At 43.6% G+C, this 27,422-nt stretch overlaps 1 protein-coding gene across 10 annotated transcripts in view; it reads right to left on the bottom strand.

The window, feature by feature from the left end:
• LOC105489673 (kinesin family member 6) overlaps positions 1-27,422 on the bottom strand; it is a 388,549-nt gene that overhangs the window by 90,403 nt on the left and 270,724 nt on the right. For all 10 annotated transcript variants that reach the window (XM_071097107.1, XM_071097102.1, XM_071097101.1 and 7 more), the window contains one exon: positions 5,924-6,032. In XM_071097107.1, coding sequence (XP_070953208.1) covers positions 5,924-6,032 — 109 coding nt within the window. The remainder of the gene's footprint in view (positions 1-5,923; positions 6,033-27,422) is intronic.

The raw sequence follows: 27,422 nt of genomic DNA, 5'->3' as shown, positions 1-27,422 counted from the left end.
TCTGCTCTCAGAGTTTATCATTTTAGTTCAGCAGAAAAGATGTAAATACAAAAGAAAGAAAGGGAAAAATCACAAAGGTTAAAAATGAAAGTCTAATGGGGGCCAGGAAACTCCTCCTCGCCATGGGAGTTACCTCCTGATGGTGCCACATGGTTTCTCTCCGCCCTCGGTCCGGTTTTCCTGTTGGTTTTAGATGGCTGTTCGATTCTACGTCAGAAGGATCCAACTGAGTGAAGGGGTGCTTTGCTTTGTTTAGTTTACATTTTCAACACCTGCATTTCCAATAGCAGTTAAACTCCCCATTTATTTCTTCTTTTGTTATTGAATGGGACTCTGAGACTGATGGATTCAGTTTGTATGAAAAATCTGCCACAAAAGAAAGTTAGCTTGCAGAGCCTGGGCACTGGTATTTGCCAAGCATGGGGTTTCCAGCCTCTCTTCACATTATTGTGTACTATAGGGATGAGTCATGCCTAGAAAATGTAGTGATTGTGAATTGCAATTGTCCTCTGCTGAAAAATCCGGCTTAAGAATTGGCTCACATGCTCTAGTTCACCAAAGGGCGAACATCCTATTCATGTGCCAACATCTTATTTCTCTTGTCACAGACAGGCAGCACAACTTCCTCGGACTGGGGACCAGAGCTTAGAGATGCTAGAGATTCCCTGTGAGAGCAGCAAAGGGTGCAGGAAAAAGGGGAAGAAAGGCCGGGCGCGGTGGCTCAAGCCTGTAATCCCAGCACTTTGGGAGGCCGAGACGGGCGGATCACGAGGTCAGGAGATCGAGACCATCCTGGCTAACACCGTGAAACCCCATCTCTACTAAAAATACAAAAAACTAGCCGGGCGAGGTGGCGGGCGCCTGTAGTCCCAGCTACTCCGGAGGCTGAGGCAGGAGAATGGCGTAAACCCGGGAGGTGGAGCTTGCAGTGAGCTGAGATCCGGCCACTGCACTCCAGCCCGGGCTACAGAGCAAGACTCCGTCTCAAAAAAAAAAAAAAAAAAAAAGGTGGGGGGAAGAAAAACCTTTCATTAAGTAACATGGGGCTGAGTGCATTGGCTTACACCTGTAATCCCAGCACTTTGGGAGGCCCAGGGAGAGAGGAGGATCATTTGAGCCCAGGAGTTTGAGACCACCTTTGGCAACATAGAGGGACCTTATCTCTACAAAAAGTAAAATTAGTCAGGCATGGTGGCATGCATCTGTAGTCCCAGCTACTCAGGAGGCTGAGGCAGGAGGATCAGTTGAATCCAGGAGGTTGAGGCTGCAGTAAGCCTTGATCACACCACTGCACTCCAGCCTGGGTGACAGAGTGAGACTCTGTCTCTTCAAAAAAAGGTAACGTGGAATGAAGGGGATGGGGGAAACACTCAGTGTCCCCTCCTGCAAATCTAAATCAATTCTTATACTCTGGGGCGGGGCTGAGTCAGAAGAGATTGTGGGTTACCAATAATCCCTGTATTTGTGCTTAGAACCTACTTGCTATGGGTTACAGAGGCTGAACTCATTCAAGGCTTTTGCGTGGGGGCAATTAGTTCCAGCCCCTATTTAGTGGCATTTTGCCAACATAATGTCCCAACACCAGCACCGTCAGACCACAGAATTAGTCTGACGTGAGAAGTTTGGGGTGAAATGGGAGTCCAGGCTGGTGGGTCCTGGTTGCTGAGGTCTATTAGGAAGCTGAGGCTTAGAGATGAGGCAGGAAGCCGTAACTGAATTTCACCCTGAGTCAACCCCCTCCAGTCTGTGTCTGTATTCCCAGAACTGCCCATCTTCTCACAGTTGGGCCACATGAGTCCTTCCTGTCACTAGATGGACTGGGAGCAAATGTGTGGAAGGGGCCCGGGTTACTGGAAGAGCATTTCCTAAAGTAAGGGTGGCATGGAAGTGTCCCTATGAGCGCCTGTGAGGCCTTCCTTTGATGTCTGTTTTTGAAACCCTGCTTCTGCAGTTATTTGTTTTCATACAAGAACATTTTTCTTATTCCTCTTCCTTAAGCAGTTATGAACATGTAATACTCTCCATCAATGCAAATAACAGCTCCAATCCTAAGAAAGGGGTAGGTTCTGGGTTACATCCCCTATACCGAATAGTCCTTTAATGGTTAGTATTACAGGAACATTAAACAGATATAGAAATTTAAAAAAAAATATGGGCCAGTTTCCTGACTTTTCATTTGATTTAAAAAGACGGATTTACTGCTGGGAAAACCTCTTTTCAGAGGAAAGCTTGTGTGAGTTTTATTAGTTCCCTTGCACTATGGCCACGAGGAAGATGGGATCATCGGTATTGCCAGCCCATCCTGCACACCTTAGGTATGTTTAAACTCAAAAGCACATTTGTCGTGTGGGTTGTCAGAACTCTACTGTACAGAGTGAAGTGAGCTCTATATTAGAAGGCTTTGGAAGACCACAACATCCTCATCCCACTCACCCCAGACCCCAATCCCTGCTGAAAATAGACCTAAACTCAGGTTACAAACCAGAACCAGAAACAATGCCAGCTTTAGAATAAGAAAGATGAAGTGCTATGTTCTCCCTAAGTCAGCGGTTCTTCGACTTGAGCATGTATAAGAATCACTTGGTGGCCGGGCGCGGTGGCTCAAGCCTGTAATCCCAGCACTTTGGGAGGCCGAGGCGGGCGGATCACAAGGTCAGGAGATCGAGACCACAGTGAAACCCCGTCTCTACTAAAAATACAAAAAATTAGCCGGGCGCGGTGGCGGGCGCCTGTAGTCCCAGCTACTCAGGAGGCTGAGGCAGGAGAATGGCGGGAACCCGGGAGGCGGAGCTTGCAGTGAGCCGAGATCGCGCCACTGCACTCCAGCCTGGGCAACAGCGTGAGACTCCGTCTCAGGAAAAAAAAAAAAAAAAAAAAAAAAAGAATCACTTGGTAATTTTTTTTTAACCTGTAGGGTTTGAGGGATCTTACCTTAGAGATTCTGGATCTCATGGTTTCTGGACACTGTCTAAGCCAGTGGTTTTCAAACCTACTTGCTACTGGAATCTGCTTTTTAAAAAGAGATGCTCAGCTTGCACCTAATTTAATTAGACTATCTGGGGAGTCAGGGCCAGGCTTTGGTAGCTTTTAAAAGCTCTATGGGTTCTTTTAATATGAAGCCAGTTATGAGTCCCTTGTGCAAGCTAAGAAGCCTCCCGTATAGACATGGCTGAAGGCTCTTTGGAAGTCTTTTGGATGAGGCAGCTAGCTTGACATGCTTATCTTCAGACAGACGAGGTATCCTGCCCCAACACATCCAACTGGCCATATTAAAAATTCATAGCTTACAACACGGATAAGCATTAGAAGACTTGTGAAACCCTTGGATTTACAGGCCGAAATTTGTGCAGATGTGCATATGTCCCCCTTTCTAGGGAGACAGTCCTCAGCTTCACTGGATTTGCTTTATTTTCTCCCCTATCCCCTTGTTTTATTCATTTACTCATTAATTCCTTTTTATCCCCATGCCCTGCTCCCATTCTTGCAGGTAAAATCTGCTAAAGTATATCTGGAACTCATAAAGTATACCAGGGACTCATAAAGTATACCTTTTTGCTAAAGTATACCTTTTTGTTTGCATGTTTTTCTTTGCTTTCTGTGGATCTATTTGTAATTTATCTGAATGATGTGCTCTTACTCAGTGCTATGCTTTTAAGATCTATGTTAATTGGTATGCATACATCTAATCCATGACTCCCACCTGCTGCATCCTGCTTCATGGGGCATCCGCATTATTCTGCCTGTCTACTTCCCCAGTGATGAATACTCAGCATGTTTCCAACTCTCCTTGGCCATGAATAGCCAAGGTTGCTCACAGCAGCCCGGTGTATGTCCCCTTAAAAACCTGCATGGGAACTTCTTGGGAAATATACCCAGAAGAGGAATTGCTGGGTCACACTGGGAAGCAAGTAGTTCTTTTGACTAGGAAGGGCTGGACTGCCCTCCATATACAGAACCATATACTCCCATTCCCTTCACTGGATTCCTGAATGAGCTGAGATCTGCCCTCTGGTAAAGTGTAAAAGCCAGGATGATAGTCTAGGCTGGGCCTTTGACCCTCACTGCAGTTTGCTTTTCTGTTTGCCTTTCTTTTTCCTTCTTCTGGGTCTACCTTCTTTCCCATTCCCTGTGGCTGCTGTGTTAAACCTTCATCATCACCCTCAAGTCTCCTATTCTACTGCAACTTCTTTTTCACAGAGAAAATGGAGGTTGTCTTTAATTTTCTCTCTCCTTTTCTCAATGTGCCAATGTCAGCCCCATCTTGATTTATTTTTCCATTCTTGCTCCCTTCCAGGGCTAACCTCCACCGAGCTTTTATTCCCTACCTTCCTGTCTTCCAGGAGCCTTGCTGTGTCAGCTTTTCCTGTTGTTTCTCTACCTCTCTCTTACCATTGGCTTATTCTGTGGTCTATAATATTAGCCAATTCTTTCCCATCCTGAAACCAACTTCCCTTCTACTTAAGCTACCTCTCTTCATTCTTTTTAAAAATGTTTTTCGGCCAGGCGCAGTGGCTCATGCCTGTAATACCAGCACTTTGGGAGGCCAAGGTGGGCAGATCACGAGGTCAGCAGATCGAGATCATCCTGGCTAACATGGTGAAACCCCGTCTCTACTAAAACTACAAAAAAATTAGCCGGGCAAGGTGGTGGGTGCCCGTAGTCCCCGCTACTCGGGAGGCTGAGGCAGGAGAATTGCTTGAACCCGGGAGGTGGAGGTTGCAGCGAGCCAAGATCACACCACTGCACTCCAGGCTGGGCAACAGAGAAAGACTCCATCTCAAAAAAAAAAAAAAATGTTTTTTATCTATCACCAACTTTTTAAATGCAGTGACATTTCTTCTCACTCACTCCTCCATGCCTGGCAGTCCAGACAATGGCCTTCTAGTTGCAAAATCTCTGTGCACTTCCCAGTTCCCTCCTGCTTATTTCTCTGTCGCATCTGACACTACTGGCAGTCTGCTTCTTCTTGGAGGTGGCTCTCCTCTTGACTTGGCTCTCAGGACATTATTTTCTCTTGGTTCACCCCCTCTTCTTTCTGTTTCTTCTCAGTCTCCATCATGGCCTCCTTTCCCTCTACCTTCCCTTCAAATTGCTTTCCCTTATGGCTCCCCTCTTTAGGCCTCAGCACTGCCACATGTCCTCCTGAGAGCTCATCTACTTCTTAGGCCTCCTGAGTTGTCATATGATTCTCAAACCCGGATCTCACTTTAATTCAACAAGTAGTTCTTGAAAACTTACTGCGTGCTAGGATCCAGAGTCCCATGTGACATATGAGAGTTCACTCTTCTGAGCTCTAGACCCCTACATCTGATAGAGTTTGTTTGCTACAGTTTGAGGATATGTGTATACCTCACAGACTAGCTAAAATAAATTATATACCTCTAAGTAAGCTTCTTTTGAAGGGGTCCAGAACATAGCCCTGTCTGACAACATGTCAGCAGATAATCCTGTCTACTCTGATTTTAGCCTGGAGAAGGCACCAAAGGTCTCTGGGTCACAAGATGTGCACATATTTTCTTTGACTAAGACAGGACTGCTCTCCAGAACAGCTGGAGTGCCTGCAGTTCTAAGAATATAATTTGGTCCATAGATTTTTTCCCCTCTCCTTTGGAACAGTAAGACATGGACAGAGTACAGGCTGATGAGAATGACCGTATGATGTGAGAATTGTAAATCATGTTGATACTGTCAGTAACAGACCCTGCCTTAAAGTTGCTTACCCCAATAGTACTGGGACAGTGAGGCTCACACATGAAGGAGAATTGTACCAGGCTGGACATAATTAAATGGGAAACTGAATAAACATTATGCCTTTCTTGTAATAGTTGAGTTGGGCAGATTAGGAAGGACAGAGTAAGCAAATCTCCTCTAGGCTGGCCTGGCTGAGCCTCGGAGGACCAGCTGCTCCCTGAGACAGCCTTACCTCTGTTTCAGAATCTGTTTGTTGTCATCGATGGTAACGCTGTCAGCGTGGTCCCTCTTGAAGATTTCAAAAGCCTCCTGGCGCCCTAAAGACATTTCCTCTCTCATTCCTGTTTGGAGACACAGGGAAATGGCCTCAGTCATGGCATCAGGATCCTATTAATTTCATTGTCACTTTAGTCAGACCACAAAACCAGCCCTGGCTCCAAGAGGCCCACAGCAGAGAGGCTCTGACCAGACAGGTGGCCCCAGGCTCTTCCAGCTGGCCACCAACCTGCCTAGGAGGCCCTTCCAGTGCCACCCGCTGCACCCCGCAGGACTGTGCCTGCACAGCCATGTGACTCGTGGGGGGCGGGGTTTGGAATGCCTGCCTGCTCGGAGGAAATGAAAACCAGAACACCAAGCCCTGGATTGCCGAGGACATCTGCAAATGTATTTTCTTGCCATCGTTCAGTGCCACATTTCTCCCTGGTATGCCCTATTTTGTTTTTCTATTAAATTTCCAGGCATTTAGTTAAAGGAATTATAATCCAAACTGAAAGATAGCATCTAGAAAATTCTGCTCTTAGTCTCTGTGTAACAATTCATTCTTGTTTCCTGTGGTTAGTGAGGGGGGTCTCCGCTTTTCTTCAGGAGTTAGGTTCTCAATCACAAGACCCATGAGCTGGCCATGGCAGGGGTCCCTAGGTCATCTCTAACTTCAATATCCTGTATCGCCTTTGCCAACCCTCACTGCTGGGCGCTGTTCAGAGTTTAACTTCTGGAGCCACGGTCAGTACAGCCAGGACCAGGCTCTCTTCCTCACCACCTCCCGGAATGAGCGTCAGTGCAGATGTGTGCCTGGGACCCCTCAGTGAGAGCTGAATTCACCACTGGATTTTGGATGCATCTACAGAGCCATTTTTTTAAATGCTTCCACCCTTGTTTCCTTTGCTTGGGAGGCCTTTTCCCACGTTTTCCTCTAGTGACTCTATCTCCGTGGAGCTTTCGTCAAAGCCCAGGCAGAACAAACCCTCTTTCCACCATGTTCCTTATCAATACACCTATAACACCCACAGCCCAGTGGTGGACACTGTCACTTCATATGACAATCCTTTCTGGTGAAATGTAAGTTTCTCAGGGGGTAGAGATAATGGTTTTTTGTTTGTTTGTTTCGTGAATCCTTGTGTCTTGTTCAATGTCTAGCATTTAGAAGGTGCTCAGCATACATCTGTGAAACGAATCAGGTTGAGAATGAAGCTGGGTGGTGCCGAGCCTTGCTCTTGCTGTGGGAACACAGTCCGGGGTTAGTGAGGCTTACTCTGAGCCCAAGGGTTCCGCACAGGCTTTCATATGGGCCACATACCACATCTCCTCTTGCCTGGAAAAAACTCTCTGAGGCCCATCACCCATCCTAAGGGTGAGTAACTGGACTAGCCCATCTGACACCAATTTAATGATTACTGTTGATAAAAATAGCACCGTGAAGAATGTCTAAATGGTGAGGCACACAAAGACACCCCGCCCTTTTCCGATCAGAAGCAAATGGGGACGACTCGGCTTTGTCTCCACATCTGCCTTGCACACTCTAGAATTGAGTAGGCCTGAGAATCCGCTTATGTGAGATGCAGAAAGATGATCCCTGGTGCATGAGAGACATTGAGGGGCACGTTTCACCAGCAGAGCCCATCAGGAGCCAGCGGATTAATTCCATACCTCTCCCCTGTCCGGGTCTGCACCCAGTTCTAACAGTGCATGCCTTTTGCTACATAATAAAATAATAACAGACGGTAGAGGGCATGAGACTTTGGACTGGAGTTAGGGAAGAGAAAAGCTCCACAGAGACCACACTGGAACCTGCTTGTGGAATCCCCAAATTGCCTCCCGCAGGGGAGCTGATGAGCAGGCTTCCACCAACAGAGGTGTGGGGGTGGTGGGTGAAAGGGGTGTGGGGGTGGGGAGTGAAAGGCTGCTCAAAAAGCTGCAGGGAAGAAGAGTTCACAGCCTCTTCCCTCTCAGGCTCTGCTTTCTCTGCAGAGTTGACAGTGTGAACTGACAGCTGGGTGGAAAGGACCATGCCAGAGCCCGTGGCACTGTGGCGGCATCCACTCCTGGGAGAACCTACAAGGCACTGAGCAACCCACTGGGACTAACTATATTCCCAACAACCAACAACACAAAAGTAAATGACAATATGAAAACATGAAACAACATGAAATGCACCTTCCCTGAGGGCCTGGGCGGTGGGAGCAGAAAGGACATGGAGGGCACAGAGGAGACAAGCGCAGGAAGTTTGGGATTATTGTGTACAGAGTCTTGAAGGACCTATTAAGAAATTCGGGGCCAGCAGCATAACATATTCTACATGCATTGCCAACTTTCAAAGACTGAAAATGAATAAAGTACACATTATGGGAAAGTTACACTGGAGGGATTTAATACTCTTGATGACTTAAAAGGCACTGAGGGGTCCTGAAGTGCCAAGGGCTTATCATCAGAAACATAACATTGGCTTTCCTTCTATCACGGACAAAGTATTCTGGAGTTGGAGTTAGTTGATTGTGGTGACCACAGGTGAAGGACATCAGAATGATGGCTATAATCTTGTCAGCTGGTTTCCCAAATGTCCACTCAGGGAGGCCAAGGTGAGGTGGCTGAAGCGTAGCCGGAAGGCAAAGAGGCAAGGCCAGGCCAGGATGCCTGCAGAGACTTCATGGCCACCACTTGGAGCAAGGCTGAGGTCCACAGACGGAGGCACGTGGGAAGGACTCACGGGCAGCTCCAGTGTGTGAGCCCAGGTCCCAGCCTGGCCCTACCCCTGACCATCCCCATTCTGCTTATTCAGAGCTCATGTGCAGCTCCTTTGGATTACACTAATATACCACTTCTCACCCCAATTTGGGATCAGCTGCAAAGTTAATGAACAGCTTTTATTTACTGAAGAAATCACTTCCTTGTCCCCCTGAGGATTTAGAAAACAGGCTCTTTCTCCTATGGCAAGTTCCTGTCCCTCAGCATGCACTGTATGCGTTTGAAAGAGAAAGAGCAAAGGAGCAAAAAGGGTGATTAAAAGCTCACCTTGCTAACGAGACAATCATCTATTTATTCTCTCAAGAAGCATTTATTTATATTAGGCATTGTGCTAGGCATGTGACAGAGATGTAAAGTTGAATATTAAAGCTTTGATCCTTGGTTTAAAGAATTCGAAGTCCAGTAAGGGAGAAAAAAAATGAAAAATGGCCGGGCACAGTGGCTCACGCCTGTAATCCTACCACTTTGGGAGGCCGAGGTGGGTGGATCACCTGAGCTCAAGAGTTCGAGACCAGTCTGGGCAACACGGTGAAACTCCATTTCTACTAAAATACAAAAAAATAATTAGCTGGGCATGGCGGCACACACCTGTAATCCCAGCTACTTGGGAGGCTGAGGCAGGAGAATCACTTGAACCCAGGAGGCAGAGGTTGCAGTGAGCCAAGATAGCACCACTGCATTTCAGCCTGAGTGACAAGGCGTGACTCTGTCTCAAAAAAAAAAAAAAAAAAGAAAAGTGAACAAATATTTACAATGGAGGTTGCCGCTTGCTGTAGAGAGGCATGTGTCCAGCATGCGGGAGAGGGAGGAAGGGAGGCAGGGACTCTCAGGGAGAGTAGAAGGCTATAAGCAGGAGAGAGCAAGTGAACTTCATCCAGAAGGATCCTGAAGGATGGAGCAGCATTTCCCATGTGGAGAAGACATGGAAGAAGATAGCAGGTGGAGGGGGCAGACATTGGAGTGTGGATTAAAAATGCAACCTGATTAATATGGGTGGCTCTGCCATCCAACAGAAATGACCTCTAGGTGATTAAAAAATGAATTTCTTATATACTCTATACCAAGAATAGTATCATGGGCTTTCTTACATATTATTTCAGTTAAATTTCTCTATGATCTCTGTTAATAATTTCATTTTATAGATGAAGAAACTGAGGCTTAGACAAACAACTGATTATAAAGGGGTGAAAAATGCCCAGCTTTTAGAAGCAGTCGTTTCTGCTCTTAGATCAGTTTTTCCAGGGAAAGTAGACCTGACAGAGAGGGCAAGGTGGTGGGGCTCAAAATGACCTCGTAGTATTAATAGTAGATTTACCCATGAGATCATACTCTTATTCGTGCCTCTCTGTCTAAAATGTTGATTTATTTTTATAATATCACAGAAAAACAGAACCATATATAAATTTTTTACTACCTGCATAGTTTACTTCATCTGTTAATATGTTTTATTATTATTTCTAGAATTTGTAAGCTCCATGAGGGCAGGTATTTTTAAAAAAATTTTATTTCAATAGCTTTAGGGGTACAAGTGGTTTTTGGTTACATGGATGAATTGTATAGTGGTAAAGTCTAGGATTTTAGTGTACCCATCACCTGAATAGTGTACATTGTACCCAATAGGTAGTTTTTCATCCCTCACCCCCCCAACTTCCCCCATTTGAGCTCCAATATCTATTATACCACTCTGTACACATTTGCATACCCATAGCTTAGCTCCCACTTGTAAGTGAGAATATGTGGTCTTTTGTTTTCTGTTCTTGAGTTATTTTACTTAGGATAATGGCCTCCAGTTCCATCCAAGTTGCTGCAAAAGACATTATTTTGTTCTTTATGGCTGAGTAGTAATCCACACCACATTTTCTTTATCTGTTCATCAGTTCATGGACACTTGTGTTGATTTTGTATTTTTGCAATTGTAAATTGTGCTGTGATAAACATACGCATCCATGTGTCTTTTTTATATAATGACTTGTTTTCCTTTGGGGAGATACTCAGTAGTGGGATTGCTGGATCAAGTGGTAGATTTACTTTTAGTTCTTTGAGAAATTTCCATAGAGTTTTCCACAGAAATTGTATTAATTTACAGTCCCACCAGCAGAGTATAAGCATTCCCTTTTTACCACATCTGTGCCAACATCTATTGTTTTTTGACTTTTTATTAATGGCCTTTCTGGCTGGGGTAAGATGGTATTTCATTGTGGTTTTAATTTGCATTTCCCTGATAATTAATGATGTTGAGCATTTTTGCATGTTTGCTGGCCATTTTTATATCTTTTTTTGAGAGATGTTTCTTCATGTCATTTTCCCACTTTTTAATAGGATTATTTGTTTTTTTCTTGCGGATTGGCTTGAGTTCTTTGTAGATTCTGGATATTACTCCTTTGTCAGAAGCACAGTTTGCAAATGTTTTCTTTCATTCTGTAGATTGTGTGTTTACTCTGTTGATTATTTGTTTTTCTGTGCAGAAGCTTTTTAGTTTAATTAGGTCTCATTTATTTTTGTTTTTGTTGCATTTGCTTTTAGGGTCTTAGTCATGAATTCTTTGCCTAGTCCAATGTTCAGAAAAGTTTTTCCTAGTTTTTTTTTTTTCTTCTAGAATTTTTATGGCTTCAAGTCTTAGAATCTAAGTTTTGAATCCATCTTGAGTTAATCTTTGTATATGGTGAGAGACAGGGATCCAATTTTATTCTTCTACATGTGGCTATCCAATTTTCCAAGCACCATTTATTAAATATAGTGTCCTTTCTCCAGTGTATGTTTTTGTCTGCATTGTCAAAGATCAGTTGGTTGTACGTATTTGCTTTATTTCTGCATTCTCTATTCTGTTCCATTGGTCTGTGTGTCTACTTTTATACCAGTACCATGGTGTTTTGATTATTATAGCTTTGTAGTATAATTTGAAATTAGGTAATGTGATTCCTCCAGATTTGTTCTTTATGCTTAGGATTGCTTTGGCTATTCAGGCTCTTTTTTTGGTTCCATATTAATTTTAGGATTTTTTTTCTAATTTTGTGAAAAGTGATATTAGTATTTTGATAGGAATTGCATTGAATCTGTAGAGTGCTTTGGGTAGTATCGTCATTTTCACAACATTAATTCTTCTGATTCATGAGCGTGGGATGTTTTTCCATTTGTTTGTGTAATCTATGTTTTTTTTCATCAGTGTTTTGTAGTTCTTCTTGTAGAGATTTTTCACCTCCTTTGTTACATATATTTCTAGGTATTTTATGTATTTTTTGTGGCTATTGTAAAAGGGATTGAGTTCTTCATTTGAGTCTCAGCTTGGTCCTTGTTGGTGTAAGCAGTAATACTGATTTGTGTACATTGATGTTGTAAACTGAGGCTTTACTGAATTCATTTATCAAATCTAGCAATCTTTCAGAGGAGTCTTTAGGGTTTTCTAGGTATAAGATCATATCATTGGCAAACAGTGATAGTTTGACTTTCTCTTTTCCAATTTGGATAAAAGCAAGGATTTTCGTCAGTTTCGTTTGCAGCAATATTTCTAGAATCCAGATAGTACTTGGCATACAAGAGCACTATAGTATATTTGGCACACCAAATATCTTTTGAATGAATGAATGAATGAAAAAATGCTTTAGATGCTTAATGTCTTTCCTTCTGGTATAGCATATTGTGATGCTGTGAAAAATGAGGCATGTATCCATTGCTCTCTCTCTCTCTGCCACCATGCTACTGGACAGTTTCATCTCCTACATGGTATGATTTTAGAAATTCAACACCATCTTCTCCACAGTACATGTCACCATGCTTACTGGCCCACCATTAGAGATGAATTCCAACTCCAAGAAGCTTTTATAAAAATGCAACTACAGTCCTGCCCCACATAAAGACGTTTCAATCAATGGAGAACTGCATGCACGACGGTGGTCCCATATGGTGTCACAGTTGTCATAATGTCATAGTGCAACACATTTGTCACATGTTTGTGGTGATGCTGGTATAAATAAGCCTACTGTGATGCCAGTTGTATAAAAATATTGCATATACAATTATATATAGTACATAATACTTGATAATAAATGATTATTTTACTGGTTCATGTATTTACATACTTTATTTATTTATTTATTTATTTATTTTCGAGACAGAGTTTCACTCTTGTTGCCCAAGCAGGAGTGCAGTGGCCTGATCTCAGCTCACTGCAACTTCTGCCTCTTGGGTTCAAGCGATTCTCCTGTCTCAGCCTCCTGAGTAACAGGGATTACAGGCATCCACCACCATGCCTGCTAACTTTTTGTATTTTTAGTAGAGAGGAGATTTCACCATGCTGACCAGGCTGGTCTCGAACTCCTGACCTCAGGTGATCCACCCACCTCAGCCTCCCAAAGTACTGGGATTACAGGTGTGAGCCACCGTGCCTGGCCTACACGATACTTTTTATCATTATTTTAGAGTGTATTTCTTCTACTCATAAAAAATAAGTTAACTGTAAAAAAGCCTTGGGCAGGTCCTTCAGGAAGTATTGCAGAAGGCATTGTTATCATAGGAGCTGACGTGCCATGTGTGTTACTACCCCTGAAGACCTTCCAGTGGGACAAGGAGGTGTGGAGGTGGAAGACAGTGACACTGATGGTCCTGACACTGTGTCTTTGTTTTTAACAACAAAGTCTAAAAGCTTAAAAAAATAAAAAAATTTTTAAAATAGGGAAAAGCTGATAGAATAAAGATATAAAGAAAAAATACTTCTGTACAGCTGTATAATGTGTGTTTTAAGCCAAGTTATTACAGAGTTAAAAAGTTAAAAAATTAGGTTTATAAGATAAAAAAGTTACAGTAAGCTAAGGTTAATTTATTATTGAAGAAATATTAGAAAAAATGAGTTTAGTGTAGCTTAAGTGTACAGTGTTTATAGAATACACAGTAGTGTACAGTAATGTTCTAGGCCTTCACACTCACTCACCACTCACTGACTCACCCAGACCAACTTTCCCTCCTTCAAGTTCCATTCATGGCAACTGTCCTATACAGGTGTTTTTATTTTTACACTGCATTGTTACTGTACCATTTCTATGTATAGATACACAAATGCTTATCATTGTGTTACAATTGCCTACAGTATTCAGTGCAGTAACATGTTACACAGGTTTGTAGTTGAGGAGCATTAGTTTATCCCATCTAGCCTAGGTGTGTAGTAGTCTATACCATCTAGGTTTCTTTAAGTATACACTATGATGTTCACAAAATGATGAAGTCACCTAATGACGCATTTCTCAAAATGTAACTCAGTTGTCAAGTGACACAAGACTATACTCTTGAAGGTATCATTATTTAAGTGCTAGCAAAGAAAAAATTCACAATGTATTGATAATTAGCTAAGAGGTACTGCAAAGATATACATTTTATCTTCTTCCCAACTTTGTTTAGTCTGTCAGACTCAGCTCCTCATCAGAGCTGAGGACCTTGGAAACTTGCAATGCTCATTTCTAGAGCTCATTTCTTAGTTGTTTCCTTTTAGTGAGTTTTAATCACAGGTCCCAGCACTGGATCCCTGAAAATATGAATGATTAAGAGAAGCCTGCTGGCTTGCTGAGTTACAGAACCATTTAAAACCTAAAGGAGAGGAATTTCTGAGTCTCAATCTCCATAAGGCGACATTGCAATTTGGGTTGTAAGTTGGATGGAAAATATTTACAAGTCCCAAAGGTGTAACCTCTTCTGAATTTTGATGGTGGTCAAAGAGCATGTAGGTAGAAATGGTAGTCAACAAAGGGCTTTCAAAATCAGCCTCTGGGTTGGGTTTCTGAAACATTAGGCATCCAAATTCTTGTGCGCTGGTCCCTTACCCACCTCTTAATGCTTTCTTTTTTTGTCAACCTGAAATTTAGTTCCTTATTAAGCTAACGAATACAACTTGGTACTTTGGGAAGCCCTCCCCACCCCCAACACAGGGTCCCATGGAAACCAAACGGAAAGGAAAAACATCGGAAGTGGAGAATTTATGCTATTGCCTTTGGGCCTGCTGTCTGATTTCCTTTAGTCTGGGGTACGTGGGCCAGAGCTTATTTTCCTGGCTGCTCCCAAACAACCTACTGCTGCTTAAGCTATTGCTCAAAAATTGACAAAAGTACAATGATGGAGAGAGTTGTGTTATTCATGCTGAAAAATGATTTCCTAGTCAGAGCCAAAAATATATTTTCGTTGGGAGATATTCACTCGCGTGGGGCCTCGGTTCCCTCTGACTAAAGAAGAGAGGGATGAGAAGAAGACCAGCAGGGGATGGTGAACAGTGAGAAGCGGGGTGGATTCCAAGGAGAAGGGGGTTTGGAACACACTGTTTGGGACTGAAAGCATGAGAAGGCTCAGAGCTGGGTGGGGGGCATGCGGTGCTAAGGCAGGAAGGAAGCTGATGATTCACGGTGGGAATCATATTGAAGGATGATTACACTCTGCGGCTCAATAGTGGAAGCTCTTTAAATTGAAGGTAAGGGAACAGCTCTGATACCATAGTATCATGAATACCTACAACATGTAGTATCTGGAGGTGCATACAAGAATGAGAAGCAATGGGCATGGATCAAGTGTGTTTTTTATATGGTGCCTGCAATAACCTTCTATCTGAAGTGAAATTTCTTGGTAAGTGTTGACTTGGGTGAAATAGACAAAAATATCCTCACCTAAATAATCAGAAGAGAATTCCATTTCAGTGTGTTCCAAACCCCCATCTCCTTGGAATCCAGCACTCCCTTACTCTTCATCGTCCCCTATTGTCTTCTCTCCCCTCTCTTCTTCAGTCGGAGAGAACTGAGGTCCCTGAGTGTGTGCAGAATGAACGGGCTAATGGGAGGAAAAGGAAATAAGGCTTTAGAAGACAGACAAGGCAGAGCTGAGGAAGGGATAATCTATCAAGTTGTAGCATGAAATATAAAGGTCAAGAGGGATAGGAAGGTCAGGGGGAAGATCAGTGAGCCCACACTCTTGGGAGTGGTGCTGGATGTCTCCAGGGGCATAGAGAGGAAATGGTGGCTTCAGCCAGAAACTCAGGTGCAGGACAAGCCAGCAGCTTCGACGATGGAGAGCCAAGGATGCACTGACACTGGACTGAATACATGCATGGAATGGGGCTGGGAGCTAACAGATCTTATAAGAGAAATGAGCCATCTCCCAGAAAGATTAGATGGAACAGTGGAGATAGTGTCTTTTCCTTCCTCCCACAAGGATGCTTGTGATTTAGGAAGGAGGAGTTTTTGAAAGGTGCATGAAAGGCAAGGATGTTGAATATGCAGCCCCTATGTTACCACTTTCCCTCTTCATACTCCTAGAAGACATCGCTGACCAATCCCAGCATTCTTTTCTGGGAAACTAATCATAGCATTAGAGTTCTCAGCACAGCTTTTCAGCAGCCTCTGCCAGTCAATCATCCCTGGCATAGACGCTCTTCCTTTAATAGGTGGCTTCCAGATTACTAACCAATTAAATGACAACTGCCACTTGATAATAGCAAATGTCATCATTTACTGTTACTGTCATCATGCCGGTGCCACCTGGTCCCATCGCTTTAGGAACGCATATGCAGATGGCCTCCCCTGGAGAGCAGCGTCATGCCCTAGCATGCGTGTATCACTGAGGAGCCCTCCATTTGTGTTCCTCCACCTCCAGGGTGATGGAGGTCACCACAGTAAGCAGAGCCATCTGTCATGGTTCTGCTGACTTTAAAGGGCCTGGTGTAGCCCAGCTACAATTTGAGGGGTTGCTGGGCGGGTACCGCAGGGTATGAAATCTGAGGATGAGGGGAAGAGAAAAAAAGCCACGGCCAAAGTGACTGCAGATGTGAAGACCAGAGATCAGATCTTTTGGGGTGACCAAGGAGACTCACTCAACCTACTTCCTCCTCTCGATTGACAATTTCTGGAATGGGCTAGTGCCCCAAGGCTTTGAGGTTAAAGGGCTATGTTCAAGTCAGATAATATCACCTGGGCTAGAGTCCTCAGATTAGGACTTGCCTTGGAGTTTCTTAAGTAGCCACATGAAAGATGTCAAAGGAACCTTTAATTAGTAGGTTCTCAGGGCTGGCTTGGACCAGGCTGAAGCATGGTAGGCTTGGCAGGAGCTCTAGGGAGGAGAGAGAAGGGAAAATCTGAAGTGGAAAGCCACATAAACCTTAGGAGACCCACCCAATGGTGGCACCACATCTAAATAAATCAAATGGGTTCCTGACTCCTGATGCCAGAAATCACACATCCCACGGGCTACCCACACTGGCCCAGCAGTGCAGACCATGCGGGCTGGGTGGAATGAAGCGGGCAGTGCTCAAGGCAGGTTGTGTTTTCCTTTCGTCTTGGTAACTGCATCTGATTCACCCACCTGCTGCAGCTGCCTCCTGGACTGTCCCTTGAGCAGGTGAAGAAAGGGCTGGCATGCCAAGGGAGTGGACAGGCCTGGAGCCTCTGAAAAAATGGCAGCTGCTCTGGGGTAGCTTCTGATTGCCAGCAATAACAAAAGACATCTAAACAGTGGTCCTCAAGAGCATCTGCACAAAACACTCATTTTCCTAACCTAGCATCTCTGGAGTTTTTATTTCGTAAATGTTCTCATCCAGGACAAAGTGCCCACATGGGCTCTTACAGAAATCCGTGGACAGACGCAGGCACTGAGCTTGGAAAGCAGCCTGGGTCATGTTGGCATTTCTGTGTTTTGGAGCCAGCTTAGGAATCTAGAGGCCAGCAATGTTTCCATTAAATAAGACAGCACGCTGTGGCTCCTGCTGCCAGGCCAAACTGGATCTATTGAGTCTTTTCTATTGATTTTAGCCCACAGATGTGGCAGCACTGAAAGAACCTGGATGTCTAATTCCAGGCTCAATATTTGGACCAATCCTGAGAATCCGGGTGGAAGAACACATGTGTCTGAATTCTTTGTAGGTTGACCGACAGCTCCCTGAACAGAAAGGCAGCAGTTTTCTTTAGCTTAGAAAGAGGCTCCAGATTGGCCAGGCGTGGTGACTGATGCCTGTAATCCTAGCACTTTGGGAGGCTGAGGCGGGCGGATCAAGAGGTCAGGAGATCGAGATCATCCTGGTGAACACGGTGAAACCCCCTCTCTACTAAAAATACAAAAAATTAGCTGGGCGTGGTGGTGGGTGCCTGTAGTCCCAGCTACTTGGGAGGTTGAGGCAGGAGAATGGCGTGAACCCGGGAGGTGGAGCTTGCAGTGAGCCAAGATCGCACCACTGCACTCCAACCTGGGCAACAGAGCGAGACTCCGTCTCAAAAAATTAATAAATAAATAAATAAATAAATAAATAAATAAATAAAAGAAGCTCCAGATTCTACAGAAGACAGGATTCCCTGAATCTCAAATGTCCTTGACAGGTTCCAAAGGCCATGGTTCACAGGGTCCTGTTGAGTGGCTTTCACCCTAATAAGATTAGCTCTTGTGTCAGCTGGTGCTTCAGAGGCAGTGGTTAAAGCATTGTTGACATGTCCTGTTGTCTGAAAAATGAGGCAAATTTTCTATCTATGCCTAAATTAGGAATGGATTTGCTATAGACTCATTTATTTTCATGTATTTAATTTTATTTATTTTTATTTTATTTAAGACAGAGTCTTGCTCTATTGCCCAGGCTGGAGTGCAGTGGTGCAATCTTGGCTCACTGCAACCTTTGTCTCCCAAGGTCAAGCAATTCTTGTGCCTCAGCCTCCCGAGTAGCTGGGACCAGAAGTGTGTGCGACCACACCTGGTTAATTTTTGTATATCTAGTAGTGATGGGGTTTCGCCATGTTGGCCAGACTGTTCTTGAACTCCTGGCCTCAAGTGATCTGCCCACCTCAACCTCCCAAAGCGCTGGAATTATAGGTGTGAGCCACCAGGCCTGGCCAATTTTTATACATTTTTTAAACAGAATTAAAGAATTGCATTCTAGATAAGTAGCAAAAAATATCCCTTCCCTGAAATATGTATGGATTTAAGTAAAATTCTGTTTCCTTAGCTTGTAAGTAAGTAGAGGCAAAATGGAGTTTAGATATGCTTATGTTCACGTTTTGGGGAAAAAAAGGAAGAGGAAATTTATTTTTTTGTGCCTTCCATGTGACAGGCACTGTTCCATATTTCACAAATATTAATTCAATTAATCTTCACAACTCTATTGGTGGTGGTGGAAAGCTAATGCTTATTGAGAACTTTGCATGTACTAGAGGCATTACATATGTTGTCTTATTTAATTCTTACAATGACCTAGTCAACTAGGTAGTATTGGGCCTAGTTGGCAAGGTTATTGAGGTTGAAAGAGGTTAAAAGTAACTCCAAGTCAATAGTTAGTAAGTGGCAAAGCCATAACTGTATCCTAGGTTTGTCTGACTCCGAAACTCCCTTTCTTTTTTTCTTTTTTTGGAAATGGAACCTTTATTTCTGCACATGCCACCCCAGCTTTACGGAGGCATAATTGACAAATAAAATTGTATATATTTAAGGTTTACAATGTGATGATTTGATACAGGTATATGTTGTGAATGATTACCATAATCAAGTTAGCTAATACATCCATCAACTTACACAGTTACCTGTTTTTTTGTTTGTTTGTTTTGTGGTGAGAACACTTAAGATCTCTTTTAGCAAATATCATGTATACAATACAGTAATTAACTACAGTCACCATGCTGTGCATTAGAGCCCGAGATATTGGGTTCAACATCTCCTCATTTCCCCCAACTCCAGCCCCTGGCAACTACCATTCTACTCTCTGTTTCTATGAGTTCAACTTTTTCCAAAACGCTCCTTTTGCATGCTGTGTTGCTAAGTGAAAATCATTTGTCCACTAGAAATGATCTCAGAAATACCAGCAAACCACTGATGTCAGACCTAAGGGTCAGAAGGTCAGAGATGGTAAAAAAAAAAAAAAAAAAAAAAAAGGAAATTTTTGGAGGGTTGTGAGCTGGAATGTGGACCAAAACCCATCAATCTGCAGTTCACAAGAGCTGGAGATCTCTGTGAACAGGGAACTAGGGAAGGCACCGGACACCTGGGAGGAGCCGCATCACCTGAGAGCCCAGGGGCTGGGTTATGGAGCATGGGAAAGTGAAGACCTGACTGGCTTGTAGTGAATCCTTGATTCTGCCATTAAGGACTTTTTGGTTACAGAACTCTGTTAGTTTCAATTAAGTACAGTAATTATCTTTCCCCAATCTGTACAGTGATTGTGCTCCAAACAGTCTCCACAGTAAATATACACTTGAAATGGTGGTTGGACTGGAGTTGAGGGATGGTGGGGGGCACTACAGAGAAGATGAAAGGGCAGGGCCCAGGTTCTAATAATGTGGGCTTTGGGGAGAAGAAACACCCATCCCCCAGTGAACAGTGGTGAAAAGAGGCGAGAAGCATCCAGGAGGTGATCCTTTCCCCTCTGACCTCTCTGTATCCTAATAGCTTCTTCTCTGAAAAGCATTTTATTGTTTAAATATAACATTTGTTTATTCATTCAGGCTGAGTCAACTGGTGAAACAGACCATCTGTTAACAAGTACTGAGTATCTACACTATTGACACTCTTTTCTATGGTTAGTTGGAGATAAGTAAAAGAAATATTGTCCTTGACCATACAATTTAGCTCAGCACTGAGGGCATGGGAAGGTCAAAGTTTATGTTAAAAAGCAGGCGAAGCAGATAGACAAGGCATCAAAGGTCACGTGGCTCAGAAGGTATGGATGAGCGGGAGAGAGCAAAGGAGCGGGTGATCAGATTGCAGAAGGATTTCTCAGGGAATGTTCCTCCTGAGGCAGGTTTTAGAAGCACTGAGAAGCAGGAGCTAGAGGAAAGGGGGTCGGTGTTATTCCTGCACAGGAAACAGAATGGCAAATCCACAGGGATGGGGAAGATCCCACCAGGTGAAGGGCTTGGCATGGAGACTGGCAGGACCTCAGGGATTTCCTTTGGCTGCCAGGGACATTCAGGCTCAAGTGGCCACTAGGACCAGACACCGCACTCTCAACCAGTTCCCTGTTTGCCCAAGGTATTCCCAGGCAGAGACTCAGTGAAGTTTTCCACAGGCTTGTCAGTGGAAAACTTTTCCCTCCCTCCTTCAGATGATTGAAGATTTCCTTTAGTGTAACAGCAGGCTGCTCTGAAGCCATGGGTTGAGTGCTGGTTTCAACTACTAGCTGTGTGCCCTGGATCTGCCATTTATTTTGCTTTAAGTTTCAGGCTCCACATCTATAAAATGAAACACATAATAACTGCTATCTCTTAATGGTATTGTGAGGGGTTATGAGTGGGCAGTACCTTGTGCATCTCTCCATTTTGGAACTGTCCAGTGCCTTTGTAATGATGTAATATTTCCATGATATCGCACCTCTCTGCCTCCCCTACCCCTCAGGCCATGAGCCCCCAAAGGCATATGACTTTAGCTCTAAGCTCACTGCTCGGGATCAAGTAGATGCTCCAAACAGGTTTTCTTGGCTGAATAAATGAGCAAGAAGGAGAGATCTCCAGTGAAATTGTTTTTCTTTTCTTTTCTTCTTCTTTTTTTTTAAGATGAAGTTTCACTCTTGCTGCCCAGGCTGGAGTGCAATGGTGCGATCTCAGCTCACTGCAACCTCCACCTCCTGGGTTCAAGCAATTCTCCTGCCTCAGCTTCCTGAGTAGCTGGGACTATAGGTGCCACCATGCCCAGCTAATTTTTGTATTTTTAGTAGAGATGGGGTTTCACCATGTTGGCCAGACTGGTCTCAAACTCCTGACCTCAGAAAATCCACCCACCTCGGCCTCCCAAAGTGCTGGGACTACGGGCATGAGTCACTGTGCCTGGCTGGAATTGTTTTTCTTAAAAACGTTATTTGTTAAAGTGTACATATGTCTTCAATGTAGTTTTCTGTGCATAGATTTTATAATAAAAATAAAGAAAACAATATGGCAGAAATGAATCATTTATTTAAAAGTCTCTGACAGAATGAATGAGTAAATGTGGAATATACTATAAAAAGTGAAAGTGTAAAAATGTTATAATTACCATCATAAGTAATAATGAGTCACCTAAAAACCCACCCGCAACAATCTGTTAAGAGTGAAAGAATTACTTTAACACAGTAGGAGGATTTTTAAGGTAGTTACAAATGATGGGTTAGCAAAGTAGGGAGAGACAGTGGCTGAAATGGTCAGGCTGCCTCTACTGTTTCTGTGTTCTCTGCTTCCCAACCACACCAGCCAGGCTCATTCCACAGTAACAACCTCATCTCATTGAGAAAATGAATGTGACAGGACAGGGGCTTTCCACCACCATGTCTTCCAGTGGACTCTCATGTCTACCAGAAGTCCAAGCTTTCCTTCTGGTAACAACTGAACATCATCCACCAACTTATCAAAGCCCATCCCCTTCACCCGGGCTGTGGTTCCCAAACTCCTCTCCTGGCCTTCTTCCTTCATCCCTTCTCTCCTGCCTAAACAATTTCCCCCACTGGATTATTTCCAGCAGCATAAAACCATAATTTTAAATTTGTATGCTGAATTGATTATAGTTAAATGTAGATATATTTGAATTTGTAGGTACCAAATGGAAGGTTAAAACATTCGTGTTTACTGGCCTTGATTTCATTGATGGAAGAGGAGAAAAGATAATATGTTTACAGTGTGACTGGCAGAATAGGGGACTTAAGAACACTTAGACACTTAGGGGAGGGAAAAAAAAAACTCTCTTAACAATATCCTTCCTTTACCCCATTAACCTTCCAGTTACCTTTCAATCTCTTTGGTCCCTTTTTATGGAAATGCCTCAACAGAGCTGTCTACATTCACCTCTCAATTCCCCCACCTCCTATTCTCGCCTGGGTATAGTCCAGTGGACTTTCATCCCCTCTACTCCACTGAAATTGTCCTTTCAAGATCCCCAGTGATCTCTGCAGTGGTCAGTTTTCTGTTTTTATTTGAGTTGGCCTCTCGGTAAATGGTACAGCAATAAGGTTAGGGAACTGCATGTAACTGTCACTGGCCAGCGGGCTGTGAGTGGCAGTCATATGTTTCTTCCTGGCTAAAGCAGTGGAGAGCCCCTATGCAATTCTTTATACTCTCTCTTTCCTCACTCTGGTGATGGGAGTCATTGCAGATATAGTCTCCATCAGCCTGGTTCTCTGGGGACCTACCTTTCTGGTGCACATTATTTATGCAATATGAACAAAAATACATTTTATTAATTTTTTTTTTTTTGAGACGAAGTCTCACTCTTGTCTCCCAAGCTGGAGTGCAGTGATGTGATCTCGGCTCACTGCAACCTCCGTCTCTCGGGTTCAAGTGATTCTCCTGTCTCAGCCTCCTGAGTAGCTGGGATCACAGGCACCTGCCACCACACCCAGCTGATTTCTGTATTTTTAGTAGAGACGGGGTTTCACCATGTTGGCCAGGCTGGTCTCGAACTCCTGACCTCAGGAGATTCACCCACCTCGTCCTCCCAAAGTGCTGGGATTATAGGTGTGAGCCACCGCGCCTGGGCAAAATACATTTTAGTAAGTGACACTGATATTTTGTGTTCATTTATTACCAGAGCATAACCTAGTCTAGCCTGGCCAATACGCAGTCGGTGAAACAGCTGACCAGCTCCCTCCTGCCTGAAGCACTTCCTTCCCTGGCTTTCTGTGACAATACTCCCTCCAAGATTTTCTCCTACCTTCCTGGCTTCTCTTTCCAACCTGTAGATATTGTTTAGCTCTGGAGACCATTCTCTTTCAACAGGTGATTTCATTCAGGTGCATGGCTTTATGATGTATTATACACAAATGGCTCCAAAACAACTTTCCCTTTGAGTGCCAAAGTGGGACATCTGACAGTCCACTCCACTGGGAATCTTTACTTGAAGGTTTAATTGGCATATCAAACTTAACATACCCCAAACAGAACTCTTAATTTCATGCTCCATTCTAAGCTCTATCCCAAGCTGTTTCCCCTAATTGTTTCCATATCAGTAAATGGCACCATTTGCTCAAGCAAAAAATCCTAAGATTCTTCCATGATTCTTCAACCCCCACATGCCATCAGCTCTAGCGGCAACTCCTGCCAACAATCTTTTCAGAATAATGCCTTACACCTCTCTCTTTCTCTTTGTCTCTTTTTTAGCCTAACCCAAGTCATTGCCATTTCTTCCCTGTCCTGTCTCCTGATGGCCTTGCCAGCTTCCATCTTGCCCTCTTGCAATATAGGCTCTGTATAGCAACCCGAATGATCTTTTAAGAATACGATTATGTCACTCTCTGCTTTAAACTCTCCTGTGGCTTTCCATGGACAAAGCCAAACCTGAATATACCCCAACCTCCTCAGGCTAGCAGGACCTGCTGACATCATCTGGTCCCTGGCTACATCCCTTCCTCTTCATGCCACACCCAGGTGTTCTTTGTTCATGCCTTCTTGGCTCCCTGGCTGCCTTTCAGCTGCTCAACTATGGAAGTAGTGTGTTCCTACCTTTGGGCCTTTATACTTGCTGCTTGTTTCCCTGTCTGGAATGTTCTTTTCTGGGATCTTTATGATTATCAACTCATTATTCAGTTCGCAGTTCCCTTGTCCCTAAGCCACCACAATGATCTTCTACCCTCTTTTTCTGTTTCATATCCTTTCTTAGCACTTATCACCCTCTGAAACCACATGTATGTAAGTATTGTATGGAATGAAAACTCCTCAGAGGCTAACCTGTCCTGTTCAGTGCTCCTCCTCCAGTACAGGAAGGAAGGAAGAGAGGAAGGAAGGGAGAGAGCAGTCGCAGTCCCATTGGAAACAGGTCCTCTGATAGGTACAAGATTGGCACACCTGCCTGCCCACATCAAGCCCAAACTGCTCTCCTATGAAGGTGCCAACCCTGGAATTGGGCTCTTTCCTCTCTGCACCCACAATCAGAATTTTTAAAATAACCTTTCTGTTCTGGGGGACTTGGCTCCTGTCAACTTCCACAGGCCCTTGCTAACCTGTACCCTGACTAACCTCATGACCTCACTATTCTGCTATCTCTTTCTCACTAGGTTTTCATGTTTGGGAGTTTGTGGTTTGTTTGTTTTGTTTTTATTTTTACTTTCTACATTTAAAGTCTATGAATAATTCTCTCTAAAGGGAGCCAAACAAAACGCCACATATAAGTGGCAAGGTGGCTAGTGAGAGCCACTCTCTCTCCTTTTCTGGCAAGAGCTTCCATTTCTGAAAGTGACAGATGAGAATCTTTGGAGACATCTATCATCATTTCAGAATGCTATGGGGTCATCCAAGCTAATATGTGTACCTGGCATCTGTACATCCTTAACAGACAGAAGTAATTTACCATTATGGATGGATCATGTTAGGTCCTCCAGAAAAGTTTCAGAGGAGTTTTGCTTTCATAGATGCATTATCCTATAGCAGCTCAGAGAGGGATACAGTTGATATGGAAGGCAAGTCCTAAAGATGTCAACCTCATCTATGCCTGAGGAGGTAAGAACATGCAAAAGGCATTACTTTACTTTTTCTAATTATCAAAGTATAGCTTGCCCATTGAAGAAAACTGGAGAAACATAGAATGATGTAAAGAAGCAAGAAAGGCTGGGCACAGCGGCTCACACATCTAATACCGGCAATTAGGGAGGCTGAGGTGGGCAGACGGCTTGAGCCCAGGAGTTTGAGACCAGCCGGGGCAACATGGTAAAACCCCATCTCTACCAAAAACACAAAAATTAGCCAGGCCTTGTGGTACATGTCTGCGGTCCCAGCTACTCGGGGGGCTGAGGTGGGAAGATCTCCTGAGCCTGGGAGGTCAAGGCTGCAGTGAGCCATGATTGCACCACTGCACTCCAGCCTGAGTGACAAAGTGAGACCCTGTTTCAAAAAATTAATTAATAAAAGAAGTGAGAAAAATCACTCACAATCTCTCCACTTTCCTTCCAGTTTTTCTATGCTTTGTTTTACTACATAGTTAAGATGATACTATATATACAATTTTGTAGTCTGTTTATTTTACTTAACATTATCTCATAATCCTTTTTTTGTAAGTAGTGGAAATCTTTGGGAATGTTGCTTTTTATGGCTGGATAACATTCACCATTATAGTCCATTCTCTAATGCTGGATTTTACATTGTTTTATATATACGCTATGCAAATAATGCTGCACGGAGTGTCTTGGTGCATTAATAAATAAATTAATTCAACAAATATTTACTCAGTGGCCACTATATGTCAGTTACTATTCTTGGAGCTGGGAATATGGTGGTGAGCAAAGGCTTATTTCCTTTGGAGAGCTTATGTTCTACTGAGGGCAACAGACAAGAGAAGCAAATAAGCGCATGCTATTAATTAGTTCTATGAAAAGAGATGATGAAAAGAAAGAGGATAGAAAGATATGAATGATGGGGCAGGCTATTTTACTGAGGAAGATTAGAGGAAGGTCTCTCTGAAAAAGTGTATTTGCACAAAGGCATTCTGGATTATTCCTGTAGGCTGGATTCTCAGATGGAGGAACTGAAGTTCTTGCTTTCTAGGAAGCCAGTTTATTCCCTGACAGCACTTTTAGAGGAAAGAACTGCCATAAAAATGCACTAGGGTATAACCTTGAGAAAATTACTTAAGTCCTCTGCTCCTTGGTTTTCCTGCCTGCAGTGGAAATAATTACACCTGTATGTGTACATCTATGCGTGTGTGTGTGTGTGTGTGTGTGGTAAGGCCAAGGTAGGGGCATGGCTGTGAGGATAGAATGTTAAGGTTCTTGCCTCCCAGAAAACTTGAGTTAGGGAGCAAACACATGTCTGTGAAAAGGGAATGGTCAGGCTGTGAAATGCATGCACGGCATTCCAGATGATAAAAACCCTAACTGAAAAAGGGTTCTGGAAGGTGTGGCATGAATACTTACTGTGTCTGGCACATATTAGGTAGTCATAGTATACACTGAATGAAAGGAAGGACCCCATCTGTCCAGAAGAGCTTACTGAAAATGGGTAGCTAGGACGAAAGGTCTTGAATGATCACACAGCAGCTCAGTGTGGCTTGTGAATCAGATACTACAAAGACAGCCCTTCAAAATGGGTGAGGCTGCAATTCACGAGCCTGCAGATAGGCGGCATCCTCAGTTTCCTCATCCATGAAATAGGGCTAATGTCTACTTCATAGGCCTGTTTTGGGCAACTGTTGTTGCTGCTGTTGGTTTATAAATCCTGTCTTGTCTTTAATCTAGAAGCAGAACTGGATTGTGGAAAACAATACCAAGGGCTTAGATCCCCAATTGCCCCCATCTGTTATATGACAGGAAGAGGAAAAGGAAGGAAAGGGTGCTAAAAGTTAAGCTGCTAGGATGAAGAAGAATCTAAATTGGATTTGCTTAAAAACTCAGCTTGGCATTCATCTGTGGTGAAAAATGTTCACTGGCGGATGCTCCAGGACCTAGTTAACTGTTTGTAGCTGGTATGGCTTGGTAGTGACTGTCCTCTCTGCCCAAGTCCAGGAAGTCGCCTTTCACTTCACTGAGTTCACTAATGAGCTTTTGGTTGCCTTGGGCAATAATTTGCTCTCTGGATATGAAGAATGCAAAGAGTGGGTAAGCTGAAAGCCCCTCTGGCTGGGCTTCCTCTTGTTACAAACAGTTAGTCTTTGAACTTGTAATTATGAGTCATGGGGCTCCCAGTCTGGCACAAAAGTGACTCATTTTAAGCAAATTATCAGCTTTTGCCCTTACCAAATGCTGTGATCAACCATTCTGTTCAAGAAAAAAGGGAACATTTTTATTAAAAGAGCAGGATGTGAAAAAGGAGAGCAAACTGCAACTATGA

The sequence above is a fragment of the Macaca nemestrina genome, chromosome 5 (genome assembly GCF_043159975.1).
Source record: "Macaca nemestrina isolate mMacNem1 chromosome 5, mMacNem.hap1, whole genome shotgun sequence".
NCBI lineage: Eukaryota > Metazoa > Chordata > Mammalia > Primates > Cercopithecidae > Macaca > Macaca nemestrina.
The sequence above is the reverse complement of the archived record's forward strand: the minus strand, read 5'-3'. Positions and strand labels throughout refer to the sequence as shown.